Source organism: Balaenoptera physalus, assembly GCF_965194825.1.
Source record: "Balaenoptera physalus genome assembly, chromosome: 1".
Lineage (NCBI taxonomy): Eukaryota > Metazoa > Chordata > Mammalia > Artiodactyla > Balaenopteridae > Balaenoptera > Balaenoptera physalus.
Window position 1 is genome coordinate 24,025,668 of NC_138882.1, and position 20,638 is coordinate 24,046,305.

Sequence of the window (20,638 nt, forward strand, 5' to 3'; positions counted from 1 at the left end):
AACATCTCTCTTTCCACATGAAGAAAGACTATGTTAGATAGAGATGGCTTATGTTTCATACGAATGAAAATAATTTCTCTTAGGATCATTTTGGGCTGCTTCAGCACATTACACTAATGTCTCATTTTATTCTGTACTTTTCATGAATAAAGTGTTGCAAATAAATGAATAACTGAACATACCACTTTAATGACCAAGACATTATTTCAATCATTTAATGGAAATATCTCTAAATTGTAATTACCTCCCTAAAACAACATCAAATTTTTACTGTATAAATTATATTTTATCATTTTAGAAAATACAATGGCTAGTCACAGCACTAGCTCAATAAATGGTGAATGGAAAAAAAAAACAGACTTAAGAAATAAACTTTAAATCATATTAAGTCTCATATCCAGAGGTCAGTAAAATTAACATTTTGGCATTCATACTTCCAAAGTTTTCCTCATATGAAAATATGCATATAAACCTTAAAAACCAAATAAATTAGAATATGTCCCTACCACTCTGAAATCTGCTTTCTCCTCTCCCACTTAATATATTGTAAAAGGTATTCTAAGGCACTAAGTACGGGTTTGTACCTTTACTTTTCGTGACTGAGTAGTATTCCATTGTTTAGGTCCATAGTTTAAGCAGTCTCCTATGGTACTATATAAGTTTGCCTAATACTATTACTGATACTACAATAAACATTTATCTTCATGTATCTTTGAACCGTTTTCTACCTGCTTCTTAAGGATCATCACCAGAGGCACAGATTTGCTAAATGAAAAGATACAAATATCAAGATTTTTGACGCACGGTTCCAAATTGTCTTCAGGAACATAAGTCCAACAGTATATGAGAATGCCCACTTTCCTTTCCCCTCACTAACACTGAACACCATCACTGCTTTTAATCTTTGCTAATATGACTGATATCATATAACAATTTTCATTTATTTGATTACTTCTGAGGTAAAGTACTTTGCAATCTGTTTACTGATTTTTGTGTTAGTATTAACTGCGCATGTTCTTTGACCGGTTTTCTCTTGGGATAGTTAATATTCCATATTCACTTGAAAGAGTTCTTTTCTATATTAAAGATAATAACCCTTTGTCACACATGTTAGTCATATGCATTAACTTTTATTACGGTTTTTTTATGTCTTTGATTTTTAAAGTTTTGTTTTGTAATATGGCTTTTAATTTTACATAGAAAATCTAGTAATATTATTCCTTTATGTGATCTGCTTTTGATATCCTTCTTAGGCAGTCCTGTCCCACAGCAAGTTTATATAATTACTAACACTTTCTTTTCATACTTTTATTTTTTACAATAAAATCCTTAGTTCATATGAAACTCATCTTGGGCTTGACATGTGAAGTAGTGACCTACATCACAGCACCTTTTATCGAATAGGTTATAGACCTAATTTAAGATGCCACCTTTACATCTGTTGACTGTTACTGAAGTTCCAGAATGTTTTGGAGCATATATCTATTTGTCTGGCGTGGCACCAGTATCTTGATGCTTTGATATCTGATGTATACTTTAATATTTCGTAGGGTGCAGCCATCCTTATTAACTCTTCTTTTTGAGTTTTTCTAGGTGATTCTCAGATATATAACTCTTTCTAGGTAAATTTTAGTATCACTTTGTTAAATTTACCCTTTCTGCCAAGACCCATGCTCTCAATTCTATTAACGTTTCATTAAATTTGAAGATCAGCTAGAAAAACATTCACATATTTTTATCTTCTTATCTAAGAAAGTATAGAATGTCTCAGTATTTACTCAATTAAAAATCTTCTTCAACTCTAGGACTTCAAATGATGACTACAAAAATCTCTTTGTGATTATATTATAAACCTGCAGAAGCCTCCTGGATGTGGCTCTATAACAGTTTGCTTTTTACCTTTCATATATAATGTAACAGAGCATGAAAATGTCTCCAAGTATCCACCTGGACTTGAACAATTATCTTGCTATAAAAATTAACTCGCCCTAAGATTTAAAAAAAGTTACATTCATCTTACGCATAAAGTATTTCACAGCATTGTGGGGAAGATTAAATGAGATAATACCGCGACAGCTCTTTACTAAGTACCTGAAGCATAAGAACTCAATAAACGTGAGCTATAGTAATACTTATTTGGAGGTTTCAAACTGAGACTTTCCCTGGACTGGCTAATAAACTGGCTGGGTTCTGACTGGAGGCTGAGCTTCATGACAGAACGCGCGTGCTGCCCTTTGCTCCTCCCAACACTATCAATAAGCCAGGAAGACCTTTCCAGAAATCCCTCCCCTTCATGGTTCCTGAACTGACTATAAAACAAAGGAAAAGCCCAATCCCACTCCTGGGACAACAACACAAAGCTTCTCTCTGGACAGATCATAGTACTTCATCAGTGCAAGAGGAAAACAGAAGACACCTATGGTAGTGCTGATTATGGGCTGGCCACAAAGTTGGCTCGGGTTTTTCTGTAAGATGTTACTGAAAAACCCAAACGAACTTTTTGGCCAACCCAACAGTTGCTGAAAATACTGACAACTAAATAATAAAATCTGATTTTTACGGTACAGTACTGACTTCATTATACCATTTGATAAATTAGGGGCCAAAGTTTCTGAGGGATAACAATACCACTGTAGGGATGAGGGCAAGAAATTAGGTATATTCAGAAGAATATTTTTAATAATAAACTAGATGAAGTTATTATTATTGAATAACCTGCATCTAATGAATAAACTCAGCTAGGGCTTACATTACATTTGAAATATACAACATGCATCAAAAAATAAGAGCACATGAAATGTAATAATACTCTAAGCAATCTCTTGGGTCCAGAAGACAAAAGATATACCCATATTATTCTAATTAGAATATATTTGAAAGCAGAAGCTAAGGGAAAGTATTTAACTTTTAATGTAGCTGCACCAAGATCTATGATTAAAAAATCCAATTTATTAGCTCCTGTTACATTCCTGTGCCACCTCTTTCATTTTATTTTATCGAAATAATACAAGCACATAGTTTTTAAGTTTATAAGAAAAAAATAGCAGCTCATTGTTCCAACCCTCCCACCCCAGTTTCCAATATATCAGAGATAATTACTATCAGTTCTTTTGGCTGTTTCTTTAGATATGTCAATTCTTTTGATTATTTTAACTTTATACATGTCTACTGACTTTTAAGATATCTCTTGTAACTCCCTCACCACACACAGGCTTTTCCCAATATAGTCATGGGAGAATATTGATTTCTGGTTAAATCAATATTCAGAGTTTACATGATGAATATGATAATGTAAACACTGTTCACAGCTGAACCACACTGTACTCTAAGACTACATCTCATTTCTTATCCAAGTTCTTAGTTTTTTTACCCCCAAGTTAATGGCTGCTTCTCTAGACCATATAATGCTTTTAACACAAAAAGTAAGCTTAAAGCACAAGTAGAAGGCCAGGTACAAGTAAAGTGAATCTGAAAGAATTATTAAATAATGGCATTTACAACTAGGGTGTCCTGACTTAAAAAGACTGCTCCACACGTCATAATATTCTGGGTTTTCAGTCTATAAATAAAAGAGTATCTACTGATGTAGGGAAAAAGAGCACAGTGCCAGAGAGAACTCCCAAGTTCACTGATAGATGATTGAAGTAGGCAGTTCACACAGCTGCAGGAGAGTCTGATGACTGTGTATTTTCTTGATTTGAAAGTAAGAAAGATGCAAGAAAGGAAACTGTTCAAAGTCTCTAATTTTTAGCCTGTTTACTGAAAAGAAGCACATCTAAACATATTTCCCAAAGTTGTGTGTCAAACAGAACATCTCAGGCTTACAAATCTTTAGTGGAATGAATAATTCCACCTAAATTGGATGGTATATATAAATCTTCTGACTTTCATGTTTTGACTTCTAAAGCAAGACATCTGTATATCTTTTTAGGGGGACAGTTTCCAAATGTATAAATTCTGCTTTTCTTAGAACACCACTGCCAACTCACATACTGGAAATGCACATGACTATTCTTCCTAGAGTTCTGTCTACAAATGACTGTTTTCATCTGAAGATTTTTTCGAAGTACAAGGGCCCTGGGGGCTTCCCTGGTGGCGCAGTGGTTGAGAATCTGCCTGCCAATGCAGGGGACGCGGGTTCGAGCCCTGGTCTGGGAAGATCCCACATGCCGTGGAGCAACTAGGCCCGTGAGCCGCAACTACTGAGCCTGCGCGTCTGGAGCCTGTGCTCCGCAACAAGAGAGGCCGTGAGAGTGAGAGGCCCGCGCACCGCGATGAAGAGTGGCCCCCGCTTGCCGCAACTGGAGAAAGCCCTCGCACAGAAACGAAGACTCAACACAGCCAAAAGTAAATAAATAAGTAAATAAAATAATAAAAAAAAAAAGTACAAGGGCCCTAATTCTGAATTATGGAAAAATTCTGGAACACTAATTTTTCTTTTAAGTTAGGATATACATTTTACAATAATTTGAAACCTTCTGAGAAAATATATTTTTTCAGAAAAAAATGTAGTGCAAATGACTAATATCATAGTCACCAAGAGCATTTTAAAAATATCAGGAAAAATTCTTCCCACCACCAAAATACCTATTGAATTTCTCACCCAAAAGAGCTATCCTCCAAATGCAAAGAGATGCACGAAGCACCAGCCAACGAGATTAATAGCTTTTTTATATATTTGAACACATATTTAGTTTATCTTAACTCAAAAACTTACTTTTCTTAAAGCAAGCAAAATCTATGTAACAAAAATTTGAAACACATTTCATTCAACCTTATGTATAACAAAAAAATAGTGTTAGGTAAATGAAGAGTGATTTACATTTGACATAACAAAGTAGGAGGGCAGATTAGGAAAAATGTTCCAGGCTGATAACATTTAGTAACACTAATGCTACTGACATCTGTAAGAAAATAAAACTGCATAAATAAAATGTGGGCATTTCACTTCTCTATCAGTAAAAAAACGAAAAATGGATAAAACTAAACAAGATAACTACGTTTTAATATTACAAAGCTCCTGAGACAAGAGACAATACTTACAAGAGAAGGCGGTCAACTCTCGGTCCATCCTGCCTCTGAAGGCTAATCGGAGGGCTGTACATTCTCATTGTTCCAACTCCCTGCTTCTGTGCTGGGGTTATTATTCCCCTTTTATAACTTTCAGGTAATAGTGGTGATTTGCAAACTATTTATAGGTATTAACTACATTAAGTTCCGTGTTGAGACTGACACAGGACTGACTCATGTCTCTTAGAATATGTTTTTTCATCACAGTCAGCCAAGGAAGCCGAATTAATAATATGAGTAAGAACCAAAAACTGATATTAACAAATGCTACACAACATATGAATAGAAAACTAAACTACACTATCATCGTGTTACTATAGTAAAAGTATTGGACTAATAAGATTTAACATCTAAAGTAAACATTTGTTTTATCAACTCAATTTTATCCTCATTAAAATGTAAAAGTTAAACTTGTAAAATACATACATAGTTTCAAAGGTCAAAGAGTGTTACAAAGTTTATAACAAAACACTAATCCTCTTCTCAACCCTTACCACTTCCGATTTCTCTCCCCAGAAGCAACTACTTTCAACACTTTGATACTTATCTCACGTTTCTAACTACATACATTAATCTGTTTAGAACTAATACTTCTTAGTCTTTCAGATTTAGAAGTTATCTACTGACTTCACACTACACAAATGATTTAATTCCTACACCCTCTAACCTCCTAAAATCTTTCCTTCTTCATTCTCCCAATAAAATCATGACAGTACTTTGGATACATCAGCACCCATCTAACTTACTCACGGCTGACAATCTTTACTTTCCAGAACAATCCCTTTCTTAACCCTGGTGTTACAAATGGCTACCTCCTACACTTGATTCTTTTTCTCTATACAGACCCTTAACTCTCCATCAGAACCGTAAACCCTCTCAATAGGGTCAAGTATATCAGGTGATCTATTTTTTGTTTGCTTATTGTTTTTCTTTCCCCCCAGAAACTTTTGGTCCATCCTGCCTCTGAAGGTTAACCGTAGGGCTATACGCTTTCAACGCTCCAACTCCCCGCTTCGGTGCTGGGATTATTATTCCCCCTTTATAACTTTCAGACCTGCTGGGTCCCTAGGTTTTGCTTTCGCCTTAGTCAAGCTGGGAATTCCCTTATCTCTTTCCTACACTGGATTTCTTGTTTCCTGGCTCCTCCCATGGTATCATCATTCTTGGTTTACTCTCTCATTTTAATAGAATACATCTTCCAGTAGCTTACTAGGAAACTGTGCAGAGGAGGAAATTTTAGATTGGAAGTAACTTCTCAGGAATCTGAAGCTCCCCCCACTTTTAAAATCTTCTAATATTCTAAAATTCCAGTGATATGCCTTGGTGGTAGATCTTTTTATGTTTTCCTACTTATTGGGCTGGACACTTGGTGAATCTTTTCAATCTGGACCAGGGGACCTGGCAAACTACAGTCCATGGCCCAAATCTGGCCACACCCATCATTTCCGCATTGTCTACGGCAAAGCTACAAAGGAAGAGCTGAACAAATGCCACAGAGACCTCGTGGCCCACAAAGTCTAAGACCTTTACCATCCGGCCCTTTTCAGAAAAAGTCGGCACCTCTGACCACAAGCAAGTCACTGAGTTCCAGGAAATTTTCTTATATTATTTATTTGCAGATTCCATTTCCTCACATTTTTGTTTTGTCCCCCTAAAATTCCTAATATTTAGATGTCAGACCTCCTAATCTGATCTTCTTTTATTTTTTTTCTCATATACTATCTCTATCTTTTACAGCTATTTTCAGGGCAATTTCCTCAACCTTATTTCTCAAACCTCCTAGTATTAAAATTAATGCTTTTAAAAAAAATTCTAAGTATATTTTCTTACACTCTGATTCTTTTTAAATAACTACAAACATTTGCTTTATGAATAAAATATATTCTTAGTTCTCTGAAGCTATTATAGTATTTTTTAGGTTCTCTTCTGTTCCCTGTTATTACATGTTTCCTCCAATTTCAATTTTTTGTTTGTTTTGATCTGTCTTCATGTTATAAAAGTTGTCCTTAAAGGTATGATGATCCCTGGCTGTCCATTCATGTTGATAAGTGGTACTAAAGCTGATCAGAAGCCCTTAAATAAATGAGCTTCAATGGGAGGGACCTTGGGTGTCAATATCTTTGTCTTTTCTCTTGGCCAAGCCAAGTTTCTGGAGGAGGACTCTTCAAGTTCCTTACCTGAGTTCTACAGGTCTGGCTGCCAATGACTGGGAGCTGAGCAAAGGAAAGAGACCAAGTTGGCTGACTTTCACTCATCTCTCTTCAGTATGGCCTCTCACCCACACCTTCACAGCTGTGCCTCCTATACCTCAGGCTTTACCAGGAGTCAGCAAACCTGCTGAAAAGGGCCAGAGAGTATCTCTGTCCATATTTTTTCCTTTTTTTAAAAAAAAAACAACTCTGCAAAAATGTACAAGCCCTCCTTAGCTCTCAGCTATGCAAAAACAGGCTACAGGGCTGGACTTGGCCAGCGAGCTATAGTTTGCCAACTCCTAGCCTACACTGCTATGCTGTCCAAAACGGTAGCTATTAGCTGTATGTTGCAATTGAGCACTTCAAACGCTCCTAGTTTGAATTGGGATATGCTTTTAATATAAAAACACATACCAGATTTTGGGACACATACCAGATTTTTCATACCTAGTATGAAAAAAAAGAGTGTAAAACATCTCTAAAATTTTGTATCAATTACCTATTGAAATAATATTTTAGATGTATAGAGTTAAATATACTAATAAAATTAATCTCACTTGTTTCTTTAAAATTTTCAAAAATGTGGTCACTAGAAGACTTTAAAATGACATGTAGTTTGCATTACATTTCCATTGAACAGCACTGGTCTAGAGCATCTCTAGAAGATAATAAATCTCTAGTCTCCTGTTTGGGTGTTGTGGGGAAAATCTGGGTAGCTAAGCCCTCCTTATAAAGACTTACCTAACCCTCCTACGTGTAAGCATTATGAAACGGCTTGCCACTGAGAGGCACCACAGCAACTCAACCCTTCTCTTCTCTGTCCTGGCTTAGTTTAGCTATTCCTGGTCTACTAAGCTAGTTACCACCTGTATTAGTTTTTGTGGTTGCCATAATAAAGACCCATACACTAGGTGGCTTAAAACAACGGAAATTTATTCTCTCAGTATGGGAGGTGACAAATCTGAAATCAAGGTGTTGGCAGTGCTGGTTCCTTCTAAGGGCTCTAAGGAAGAATCTGTTCCATGCCTTGCTCTTCCTTCTCAGGAAGGCTGGTAATTCTTGGTATTCCTCGGCTTGTAGAAGCATCACTATAATTTCTGCTTCCATCTTTACATGGTGTTCTCTCTGTGTCTCTGTGTCTTCACATGGCCATCTTGCTTCTGTAACTTTCTCCTCTTCTTATACGGACATCAGTCGTGTTGGATAAAGGGGTCCATCTCACTCCAGTATGACCTCATCTTAACTAACAACTCTATTTCCAAAAGGTTACATTTTGAGGTAGTGGAGATTAGAATATATCTTTCTTTTCTTTTCTTTTTTTTTTTCCTTTGGCCGTGCCATGCGGCATGCGGGATCTTAGTTCTCCGACCAGGGATCAAACCCATGCCCCCTGCATTGGGAGTGCGGAGTCTTAACCACTGGACCACCAGGGAAGCCCCAGGACGTATCTTTCTTGGGAGACACTATTCAATCCCTAACACCACTCATCAACAAAATTTTAGAAACCAGAAAGTAGACGGCCATTTCTTGTCTTCACATTGTACAACTGCTGTCCCGAAAGTGCAACTGATGTTCCTCGAAGTGCAATGGACAGTCCCAAACAAAACCAGATTCGAAATATGTTGTTAAACTCTTCTTTAAGCAATTCATTTCCTTTTTGTAACAGTCAGAAGCCAAGAAAAATAACTTGAAGAATAAGAATTTTTAGCTACTGATGAAAATAATCCATTTATAATTGATGGTTCTGAGCAAAAGCCCTATCAAGTTTGTTACGCACACCACACATACACATGCACACAGACACCCCAGGAGCACACTACTCACATCATTTTCCTCCTACCCCATCCACTATTATTAGCTCACCAAATACGAATCATTTCCCAGTCTTCAAAAATCAATTACTGATACCCACTAACAGCTTACCTAAGAGTAGTAACAGAAACGTAACGTTTATTATAATATGAACTTGATACTGAAAATATAACTACTAAAATTGCAGGTGAATGTTATGATGCAAATTAATATTCTCTTCTACTACATTTTCCAGTAACGGCATAGAGAGATCCAGTTAAATAGTCAAAGTAACAGGATAAAGTTACTCAACTTATGAAATAAAAGTTGTCCCAAGGGTATTTTATCATGCCTCTGAAAATAAAACCAAGCACAAGAAAATTTATTTTTATATAAATAACTACCCAAAATAAATTTTGAAAATATAATTTCTGTTGGGAACCAAACGTCTCACTAGAGTGTGCTGTACATCCCTCTGCCACTGTGTTTTTTAATCTACAAAACGAGATCCAGCCATGCACAGCTGCTGGCTGAGATGAAGTGAAGACCAGCACTAACTGTCTATATAAAATTCAGCAGATATTTTTGGGTTTTGTAGTACCTTTTCCCAAGTATATTTCAACCATAAGCAAAAACAGATTCTTTGGCATGTAGGTCAAAAGAAAATGGCATATACTTTTCTTATAACTTGAAAATACTGAAGTTTTACAAAGCAAGATGCCTTTTTATTATATGACAAACAGGGAAAGAATATTAAAAAGCAATGTCTTAGCATGGCATAAAGGCCCTTTACGTACCAGTTTAATAGCACCATCAGTCCTGGAGCGGGGAAAGCGGGGCAGTACTCACGTCACACAGGTGGTGTGCACTCCCTTGGCTCTTACACATAGACTCTTTCCGCCTAGAATGCTTTTCCATTCTATGACTGAAAACTCCTAGTTCGCTTCCCCTTCAAGGCACAGCTCAAAGAGCATCTCCTCAGGAATGGCTCCCACCGTCTCCCAAACAGCACAGACAGAAAAGCCCAGGCAGCATGAAAAGAGTGCGTATTATCTTATTTAATGGTCCCAACAACCTTATGAACTCATATTTTCTGCCTGTTATGCCCCAACACCTACATATAAATGAATTCAGTACCACTGAACTTCTTGGCTTTTTATTCAAAACTTTATTCAGGTCCCTACTCTCAAGTAGCCTGTAATGTTCACTGTGGAGGTAAGACTCATATGTAAAGTAAACAACAAACAATAAAAGAGCGTGTAGTTAAGTTACAGGAGTTCAGAAACGAAAACCATTAATATACCTGGAAAAGAGTCTACAGAAAAGGACAAGACAGAAAGGATGAGAAGGGCAGGACAGAGAGGTAAATGCTACAGAGAAGCACAGAGGGAGAAACCGAGTATGGTGTACAGACAGTCATAAGGGAGGAAAGAGATACATGGGGTGGGCTCTTAAGTGTCAGGCCAAAGAATTAAACTGGATGCGAGGAGAGCTGGCCACCCGTACTGCGAGCAGGGAAGTGACATGAGATCCTGGACTCTTCTTACTCAAGTTGGTACATGTGAGCAGTCAAACGGTCTTCCCCCACTCCAAGATTCTACTGCAATTCCAGAAAAATAACAAAAATGTGTAAAAATAAACCCATTACAAAGTAGAAAATTGAGCTGAGTGGTCTTTAGTAGACCAAATTTATCATCAAATTTCTGGAAGACAAAAAGGGTAGGGAGGAGTTATATGTCTAGAATTCTTTCCCAGTTCCGATGTACTAGTACATCCAACTACCTAGTAGTCAACATCTCTACTTGAATGTCCAATGAGCATTTCGGCTTAACATCTTCAAAATTCATCTGATCTCTCCCCACAAAACCTGCTACTCACAGTCTCAGTTAATGGTGATTCCATCCTTCCCATAGCTTACGTTAAAAACCACAACTCCTCCCCTTCTCTCACACCCCACATACAATCCACCAGGAAATGTAAGGATCTGCCTTCTCACCGCTTCCACTGCCTGGGGAAAGCCATCATTATTTCCTGCCTAGTTTACCGCAATAGCCTCTTAACTAGTTTTCTTGCTAGGCTGCTATCACAACCCTGTACCTGCTTTCATTTGTGTTTCGCTATAGTCTGGTCTCAACAAAGCAGGCAAACTAATTCTGTTAAAATGTTAAGCCAGATGATTCCTATCAAAATCATCCAAGGGGCCCTCATTTCTCTCAGAATAAAAGCTAAATTCTTTATGATTGCCTGCAATGTCCTGCATGACACGACTCCCCCACTAGTCTCCTTTTCTGCTCCTGTTCTCTCTGCTCCAGCCTCCATGCCTCCTCGTTCCTCCCTGTACACGAGCACAATCCTGCCTTAAGGCTCTGCACAGACTGCTCCTTCTGCTGTAATGCACTTACCCAGACATCCACTCGGCTAACTCCTTCCTTCCATCTCCGTAAGATCTACTCTGACCAACCTATTTAAAGTTGTAACCATTTCCCCTTGGCCCTCTGTAACATATACTCCCTTCACTTGGCTCTATTTTTTTCCCATAGCACTTACCATCTTCTGCTACACTGTGTCATGTTCACTCTATTCTCTGATTAGGTTGAGGCTTTCTGTCCGCCACCCACCACCCTGGTATACTGTAAGCACTCAGAACAAAGCACTTAGCCTGGAACATAACTGGACTGAAGAGTGGAGGCATCCAGGGTCCCGAACACAGACTCAGAATGGCTGAAGCAGACGCGAGAAGAATCTGGAAAAGACCTAACTTGAGATCAGCAGGTAGAAAGAACGGGCATGGGCAGTACAACCATAATCAAGCTGATTGATAAACACACACACTGTCTGAAGAAAATGCACCAGTCATCCCTCTGCTCCCCAACCTGAGCTCAATGGATGGAATGGCATTTATCACAGAAGACTGTCCTCTAAACAAAGCGAACAAGCTGCCTCAGATGAGCTAGGGTGTCTGGTAGAACTAGAGGTAGCTCAGCTTTGTGGGGCTGAGGCCTGTCTGCTCCCCACTCTTGTACCCAAAGGAGAGCCTGTCAGTCTGTCTGCTTGGCCCCTTGCACAGACCCCCTTGGCAGCCCTCGGTCAGGGAAGAATGCTGTCCATAGACACCCAAACCTCACAATGAAGAGGAAACCCAAGCCAAGTACTGACGTCATTCAGACTAATTCTTTTTTTAGAAATAAAGAGACCACTAAGCATTACCAGATATTTGGGTAAAACCAATAAGGCAAACAATACTACTCTGTAGGAAGGAGATAATTCAAACAACGGAAGAGAAACAAGAGGGACTTAAGATACAATCATGAATTTAGAACAGGCTGTTTTGAAAAAGGAATAATCGCTCCCCCCGCCTCCGCCCCGCAAAAGGCTCTTGGAGAATAAAATTAAATGATAGGAGATCAACTACTGTGCTGTCCAATTAGGTGGCCATGAGCCATATGTGGCTCTCAAGCACTCACACTGTGGGCAGCCTGAACAGAAACGTGCTGTAAGTGTAAGAAATACAGACTGAACTTGGAGGACTCAGTATGACCAACAGAATGTAAAATATCTTAATTTCTATACTTATTTCTTTTTGAAATGATAATATTTCTGTTATAATGGGTTAAATATTTTATTTAACAACATATTTTATGTTATTAAAATTAATTTCACCTGTTTCTTTTTACTTTTGCTAGTATGGCTACTAGAAAAATTTTAATTAAATATGTAGCTTATATTTCTACTAGGTAATGCTGGTCTAGAACGTATGGTTAAAAATATCATCAAGAATACAGAACACAGAAACAGAGGCAGAAAATGAGAAAAGATAAGCATCATAAGGAAATAACCCAGGAGGCCCAGCATTTGATCAGCAGGAGCTCCCCAGAAAGAGAACAGAAGAAACAGAGAGAAGGAAATGGCTAAAGAAATAAAATTAAAAAAAAAAAAAAAAAATCTAGGAGTTTTGGTAAGTCTTCAAATGGAAAAAGTCCATTGAGTACTGAGCTTAATAAATGGGGGGGGACCCCAAAACCAAAAACATATCACATCTTTGTGAAAACTCAGACTACCATGTTAATAAGAAGGTTTAAAAGGATTCTAGGAAGGGGGAAAAAAGATCACCTACTAACATAAAGACAAAGATTTAATGACAGTAATAGAAAAACTGCAAATGTATAAACCTTGAAAATAAAAAAATAAAATTAAAAAAATGATGTGTCTATCAAAACTAGGTGGTAGAATGGAAGAAAAGGGGACAGGGAGATGTGCAGAACTACTGCATTCCTCTTACAGAGTGAAGAGTTAAGAGATACTAAGGTTAGAAGAACTAAAAATAATAACTACTCATAATTGGCAGGGGAAGTGAAGAATTCTTCAATTTTTCATAGTGTAGAGTCAATAGGTACTATCTGTAATGTGACTAATCAAGAAACAGAAATATAAACACATTATATATTACTATAGAAGAACTCATCAAAAGTACTAAAAGTAGAAATGGTTAAAAGTGATTAAGTCTCATGATTAACATGAGGGGAAGGCACAAGTGTGCAGCAGATCACCCTCCCTCTTTTTAGACCCTCCTGCACTGTTTGTGCAAAAAAGTTTAAGAAAAAATAATCTGGCAGTAATAAAGTAGGAATAAGTGAAAGGGATCTAGCTTAAAGACAGAAAAACTAGGAAGTCAGAAAACTACAGCAGTATACAAGAGAATAAATACTGGAGAAAGCTATTAGTAATTAGAATGTCAGGACAGTAAATCCAAAAGGCTTTCAGAGAAAGAAATAACAAAATGTACTTGAATAGATATTGTGAATGAAGATAATTATAGACTTTCTAAGCTGAAATTTTGGGAGAAATATTAGAGAGAAGAAGGAATGTACATTAAAAATGAAATCATAAGGGTTTAAACTGAGGCATCAGTAGGATACCCAAATGGATGAGCTCTAAAATAGGAATTCTCATTGAGGATCCACTGTTGGAATTAAGGGGGTCTGTGATCCTCTGGACCATGTAAGGGCACACATGCGTGCACATGTGTAAAATCACACGCACATATCTGAAGGGTTAGGTTGGGTGGGGTGGGGGGACTAGATGGAAGACGGCAGTAGTTCACTACTTCTACTAAATTCTCAAAAGGACCCATGACACTACTCCATTCATCTGGAAATATGGGTCTGGCTCTCCATTGGATAATCAGGAGCTGTAGATTTTGAAGCCATTAGCACAGAAGTTAAAAGAAAACTATAAGATCCAACCAAATCATCAACTTTTCAAAGGTTACACTGTGTGCAGAAATAAAAAAGAGATAGCTAAGTATAAAGCCTTATATAAGAAAAGGAAGAGGTACAGAAAAGGAGAAGAGTTAGCAAAAAAGATACTCTAAAGCATCAAAAGGAAGAGATAGAAGTGGAATATGTAGACCAAGAGAAGACATTTAAACTAGAATAAGTCAGTGATGGAAACAGCACATCCAGTAGATTTGTGAACACAAAGCAGATTTCATGAGATTAAAATGGAAATGGGGTGGGACTCCCCTGGTGGCACAGTGGTTAAGAATCCCCCTGCCAATGCAGGGGACACGGGTTCGAGCCCTGGCCTGGGAAGATCCCACATGCTGCGAAGCACCTAAGCCCATGTGCCACAACTACTGAGCCGGCGCTCTAGAGCCCGCGAGCCACAACTGCTGAGCCCGCATGCCACAACTACTGAAGCCCGCGCGCCTAGAGCCCGTGCTCCGCAACAAGAGAAGCCACCACAATGAGAAGCCCGCACACCGCAACGAAGAGGAGCCCCCATTCGACACAACTAGAGAAAGCCCGCACACAGCAACGAAGACCTAATGCAGCCAAAAAAACCCCACAAAACAACAACAACAAAAAAGAACATAAAAAAAGGAAATGGGGTGAAGCATAAAGAAAAGGAATGGAGATGAAATTAATAATGAGAGAGAAGGAAATTGGTTGGTGTCAAGTGGAAGAAGAAAGAAGAGTCTGTGCATGACTACGGACAGAAAATAATTTAAAATTCATACCAATTTTTCAGAAATTCGGATTCCACTCTTCAAAATGACTGAGTTAAAGTCTTCAACTAAACAAATAAGTAATATAAACATCTTCAATTTTCAAACCCTTAAGTATCTACTTACATACAAAGAGAAAAACCTCAAGTCCAGATGAACACTTTGAAATGAGAAAGAACATACGTGAGGGCATGGCGTTCTCCTAACAATTACTAAAAATTCACTCAGTACTCGTTTTTAACTCAAACTGCATGCTGCAAGTTCTTGACAACCCTCTGTGAAGCAGATGACCCACCTGTGACCCTTGACAAGGCAGCAGTACCAGCAGAAGACTTCTGTTTGTATTCTGTGCTGTCCTGGACGCCAGCAAGTGTGTCTGGGATTACTTGCTTGCCTGCTCGGTATTACCAGAGATGATCTCTTATGTTCAGGGTTTTCTCCTGGTTCTTCCTAGTCTTCTACAAATGTGTTACTCTCAATAAAACTATGATCATTTTTTATTAATTACTTTTCTGTTTGGTGTGTGAGAGACAGCATACAATTTCTAACTCTTGGAATTATTCTAGTATGTTTAAAACTTTCAATATGGAACTGAAATAAATGATTATATTCCTTAAACTTCCCTTATTTCTACAGAAACTTAATTTTATTTATATCTGTTACAGCATCACTCTAAAGAGCAGAAAAAGAGTTTCACCAAATTTGGAGGCTAGTTCCAGAGTGATCTAACTAAATATATAGACTGTGGCAAAAACGAAATTCATTTTAAAGAGATCCTGGAGGGCCTTCCTCAAGAGCTAAGTAGTTACACAGCAAAGCAACCAACACAGAACCATAGCAAGAGATTCCTTTGACCATCTGTCAGGGAAACATGACACATATATTAAGACAACATAAAGAATATAAAGAACATTTCAAATATGAGGTCCAAATCAAAAGTGACAAGAAAAATTGCTGGCTTGCCATGGAGCAAATGCCTCTCAATTGGAAAATTCCATCTATAAGATGGTTATCAATTCCCCAGAACAAAACAGGGTGCCCTACTAGTAACAAAAAGCAGTATCAACATCTCTAAAAAGTTTTAATTTGTTTAAAATGGGGCACCTGGTTTGACTAGCTCAATTTTAGTTACTGAATGTGACTGAATTTTACAAAACTATTTTGTTAAAAAGTAGCCTCTAATTTAGAGACTCTGGGTTAATTCAGAAAAAACTACCCCTAAATGAGGCTGTATTATAATTTCAAATGTATTTCTAAACTGCATTGAGATAATGAAGATGTTATTGATTTCATTCAATCACAGTTTAATCATAAACAGAATGATTCTGTATTCCATTACTATTCCTGTTCAATATTCAATGCCTTATACAAACAGCCAACACTATTTCAACTTTCCAGTCATGTGACAGGCATCATGATCACAGATTAATTTAAATGCTATAAAAATAAGACTGCTTGAAGTGTAAAGACATTTTGTATGCTGTTAAGAGTATTTAAAATATTTTAAATTCACAAGTATGATTTTTACCAAAAAAGCATATATGAAATTTTATAACATCTTTTGTCCAGCCTATTAAGAATCTGCTTGATTATTAACAGTGATTCTAAAACTTAATGTAACAATAAAAGTTCAGACTTCCAAATGGCTGATGAGACATAATCTACTTTCAATATCATATGTTCACAGATTGGTCTTCCGTAGTAGAAAGGAAAGGTGCAAATAACTTGTGAATTTACCTTCTTTGAATTTCCAATTCTTCTTGTGATGGGCCATTCTGAACTTGGGCAGGTAGTTGTGAATTTTGTCTAGGCAATGTCGGCCCTAAAAAGGGAGGGAAACATTATAGATGAACATTATCTTTATATTGCACTGGATAGAGGAGATAAAATCATGAGAATAACATAAAACCATCACATATTTACAAATGTATCTTCTTTTTGTTTAGCAAAATAAAATATAAGCTTCATATAACACACAGCAAATGAAAGACTGCAACATAATACTGTCATTATCTCCAGAAGGCTTACTTGAAACAAATGGAAAACATCAACAATAAAGGAAAAATAAACATTTATATATGAAGAGCTTGAGTAAAACAAGTGTTCAATGAGCATCTGAATAGGCACCTAAGCTTGACGTTTCTAAGACAATGAGACATTCTCTTTGGGGTACTTATTCATGAAGTGGAGAGGGAGAACTTAAATGAAAAATCAGAATTCAAAAAACTCACCTAAATAGAACACTGGAAATGAAAAACAGGAGAGAGAGAGCATGAGAACCTTATTACTAGACTGATGCATGCTAATGCATTTATCAAATTTGCCCACTTTAAGTTGCCATTCTTATTTAATGGCCTGGCATTTCCAGCACTGGTGAAAACAAACATTTGCTAAACTTCCATATATAATTAACCTACTTCTCTGAATTTTTAATGTAACACAGGTAATCATAATAACTTTTCATTTGGGGTAAAAACAAAACAAAACAAAAAAAACCTGCGTTCAAACCAACATGGTTCTGTCATGAGAAACTAATGACCATTCATTCCCACATCGTATAAAATGCAGACCCATTTTTAGCATCTCATAAAGAAGGCCACTAAATAATGGGACATTTTAATGTCACTGGATATAAAAATTGTGTGTCATAAAATGAGATAAATAAAATACTGGACCTAATATACAATGCCTATGGTTACAACAGAACAATCTTGAAACCTAATCCAGTAAACAAGAGAATAAAGAAACAGTAGTTATCTTCCACTCTTGGAGAGAAATATATGAGTAATGATATGCTGCACATATTTGTGAATTCTAGTGTGCCAGCAAAGGCCCCTAGCAGACAGTTTGAAAGTGTTTTGTAGACCACTAGTATAAAAAACAATTAATAAATAAATACTTCTATGTGCTAAAGCAAACTCTTGTAATCTACAAGTTAAAAGCACAAAGTATTTCATACTAGTGGAGAAGATTTCACAAAGAGAAGGATAAGGTTCATTAGAATATAATACAGTACTTTTATATCCCAAGTGTAAAAAAACAAATAATTTGATCTGAACTTACCTACTAATTTTTCTCCTCATCTCTTTACACGTTTTTAGATTAATCATTTAATTTGTCCTCTAAAGACAAATTAGATGACAACTGCAGTGATATTTCATTAGATTTCCTAAAAGACTCTGCTATTTTAAGAGCCACATAGAGGAAATATAAAAATATATTAATCCCATGTAATCAGTAACAGCAAAAAAAATAAAATAAAGCTTTTAAAATTAAAAGTGCACTTAAATGTTTGCATAAATGAAAATATGTAATGTGTCTAGGAGACAGACTGGAATTCTTTCTTTCTTTCGGATATTAACATAATGATATAAAAATAGACTGTCATATTAAGCCATACCCTAATGTTTAGTACTTTACTTGTCTCTTCTGGTAGAGGAGGGGGACATACAAGGTGGGAGGGTAAGTGTGAGAAAATATAAACTATTTGGGGGAGTATTTTCCAAAGTTATATTTATCAAAAAATATTAAATGTGAGCATTTAGCATGGGCAACTCACAAGACCATCATGGTTTAACTAGTTTTAAAAACAATGTTTGTGTACTTAAGTTAAAACTTCATGCTACTCAAATAATTAAGCAGTGAATGTCAGTAGGTAGATTTGTTTGGCATCAATCCCAAAGAATTCGATCCTACTAATTCACATCTACATCAGGCACTGTAGCTCAACAATAATATTAATAGATTAAATTCACCAATTAAAATCTCTTGATGGAAGTTTTAACTCAAATACATAAATTCAAGAGAAAGATGTCAAAATTTCAACTCAATCCTACTGATTTTATTTAAAGGTGTTTTAATTAAACTGTCCAAAGTTTGATATAACTCACAAAAAAATCTGAATGTGAGAAAGGTTTCTTTTAGCAATTTGTAAAAACTATTTTGGATTTTTTTTTAATTTAAAAGTTTACTCAGCAAGCTTGTTTTAAAAGGAGGTTTTTAAAATGTGGGCAATATTTTCTGGCTGATATTATTAATTAGAAAAATAGTTTACTACAAGGAAGATCCTTTTAAAATGGGAGGAATCCAAGAACAACTGAACAACTCTTAAAATTCTTTTCTACATGGTTCTTGGTGATAGTGGGTTATTTGTCTTCCCAAACACCTTCTTTAACTGGGGGGCAGAAGAGAGGACGCCTTCCCCTGGCATTTTCTCACATCCATATTTAACCTGGTTATTTCGTTTGTTTCTTCTTCATCAATGTTGTCAACTAACAATAACAAGCACATTGAAATTCATGTGCATTTAAGAAATAATATAAATATACTGTGAGCATTAAATAAAAGTGTCTTAGGTAAATTATGAACTTCAGGTACTCAATTATATTCTTCATTCTTGTCAGACATTCTACTGGGTTATACAATTGTTAAATTACACCAAAGGCACCACACACAACATGAAGCAGCAATTAAGATTAGGCAAGGCTGTCAGCTGCCACTGTATTTTCTGGAATATAACTATTAGTTACTTCACATAGGTCATATGCCTACATGAGTATTTGTGTTCTCAGAGAATGCAAAAAAGGTACTTTCCTAACCAGTGGGTAAGTAACAGTATTTTATAAGCATCACAGGGTGCTTAACAGCTCTTTTGGGGGAAAAAAGGAGAAGGGACAACTGAACCTGCTTTGTTCCTACTATTGTATCATAAAGAACAGTAGCTACATGAGGGTTAGTTTTCTCTGTTCTATTACCGCAGCCAAAGACAATGGTTGGTCTTAATTTGTCCTGGCTAGAATTCATATAGCAAAGTATGTAAATCACACGTTTCTAATAAAGAAAATGTGTCCATGTCACTGATATGGTATCTTATAAATGATGGAAATCAGAATAGAATGTCTCTCTAAACCAGGAATGAATGGCAGTTCAGTCTTGACTTCAATACTGAGTTTTGGCTAAAGCATATTTCACTTATTGTCACATTTTAATTTTCACAGACCTAGTTTCACACTTAGCCACAGACTATTTAAAACACAGGACTAAAAGACAAATAGGTGTTATTATACACAATACAATCAAGTTTAAACTTAGCAATGTGGTAATTATATTGTTTGTACACAGTTAAATCAATTAAACATACTACTGGGGGAAACTGCTTTTTAACACATTATTTTACAACTTAAAAAATTCACCTTTATGAAGGCCAAATCAATCTTTTCTCTGCAGTTGGGTAAACTCTATTATTCTGCATGTGGAACTCCACATATTAAGTAGCGAAGTATAGAACATCAAGTAGGTTTTCAAAAAGAGCTAAAAAGAGTCCTAATAACACAAACACAAACAATCACTCATGGCTAGTTCAAAAGACCGCCTGGAAGAACCCCCAGGAGGAGGCAGAAAAATCAGAACTAAAAGTTACTAATTAATCACTTAATCTGTAACGATTAATTAAGGAAACTGAGAAGGAGTGGAGAGTTTATAAGGAGCCGCACAACAGGCTCACTGCTGTAACTGTCACCTGGAGAGATCGTAAAATAAAACCGCAGGTGATTAAGAAATGCATTAGAATTTTCATTTT

At 36.6% G+C, this 20,638-nt stretch overlaps 1 protein-coding gene across 20 annotated transcripts in view; it reads right to left on the minus strand.

Moving 5' to 3' along the window:
• The window catches only part of ENAH (ENAH actin regulator), a 156,874-nt gene that overhangs the window by 23,792 nt on the left and 112,444 nt on the right, over positions 1–20,638 (minus strand). For 19 of the 20 annotated variants that reach the window (XM_082426189.1, XM_082426188.1, XM_082426186.1 and 16 more), the window contains one exon: positions 16,798–16,882. In XM_082426189.1, the coding sequence (XP_082282315.1) occupies positions 16,798–16,882 (85 nt within the window). Of the gene's footprint in view, positions 1–5,043; positions 5,148–16,797; positions 16,883–20,638 lie in introns of those variants that run through there. The other variant, XM_082426178.1, reaches the window with a different exon arrangement.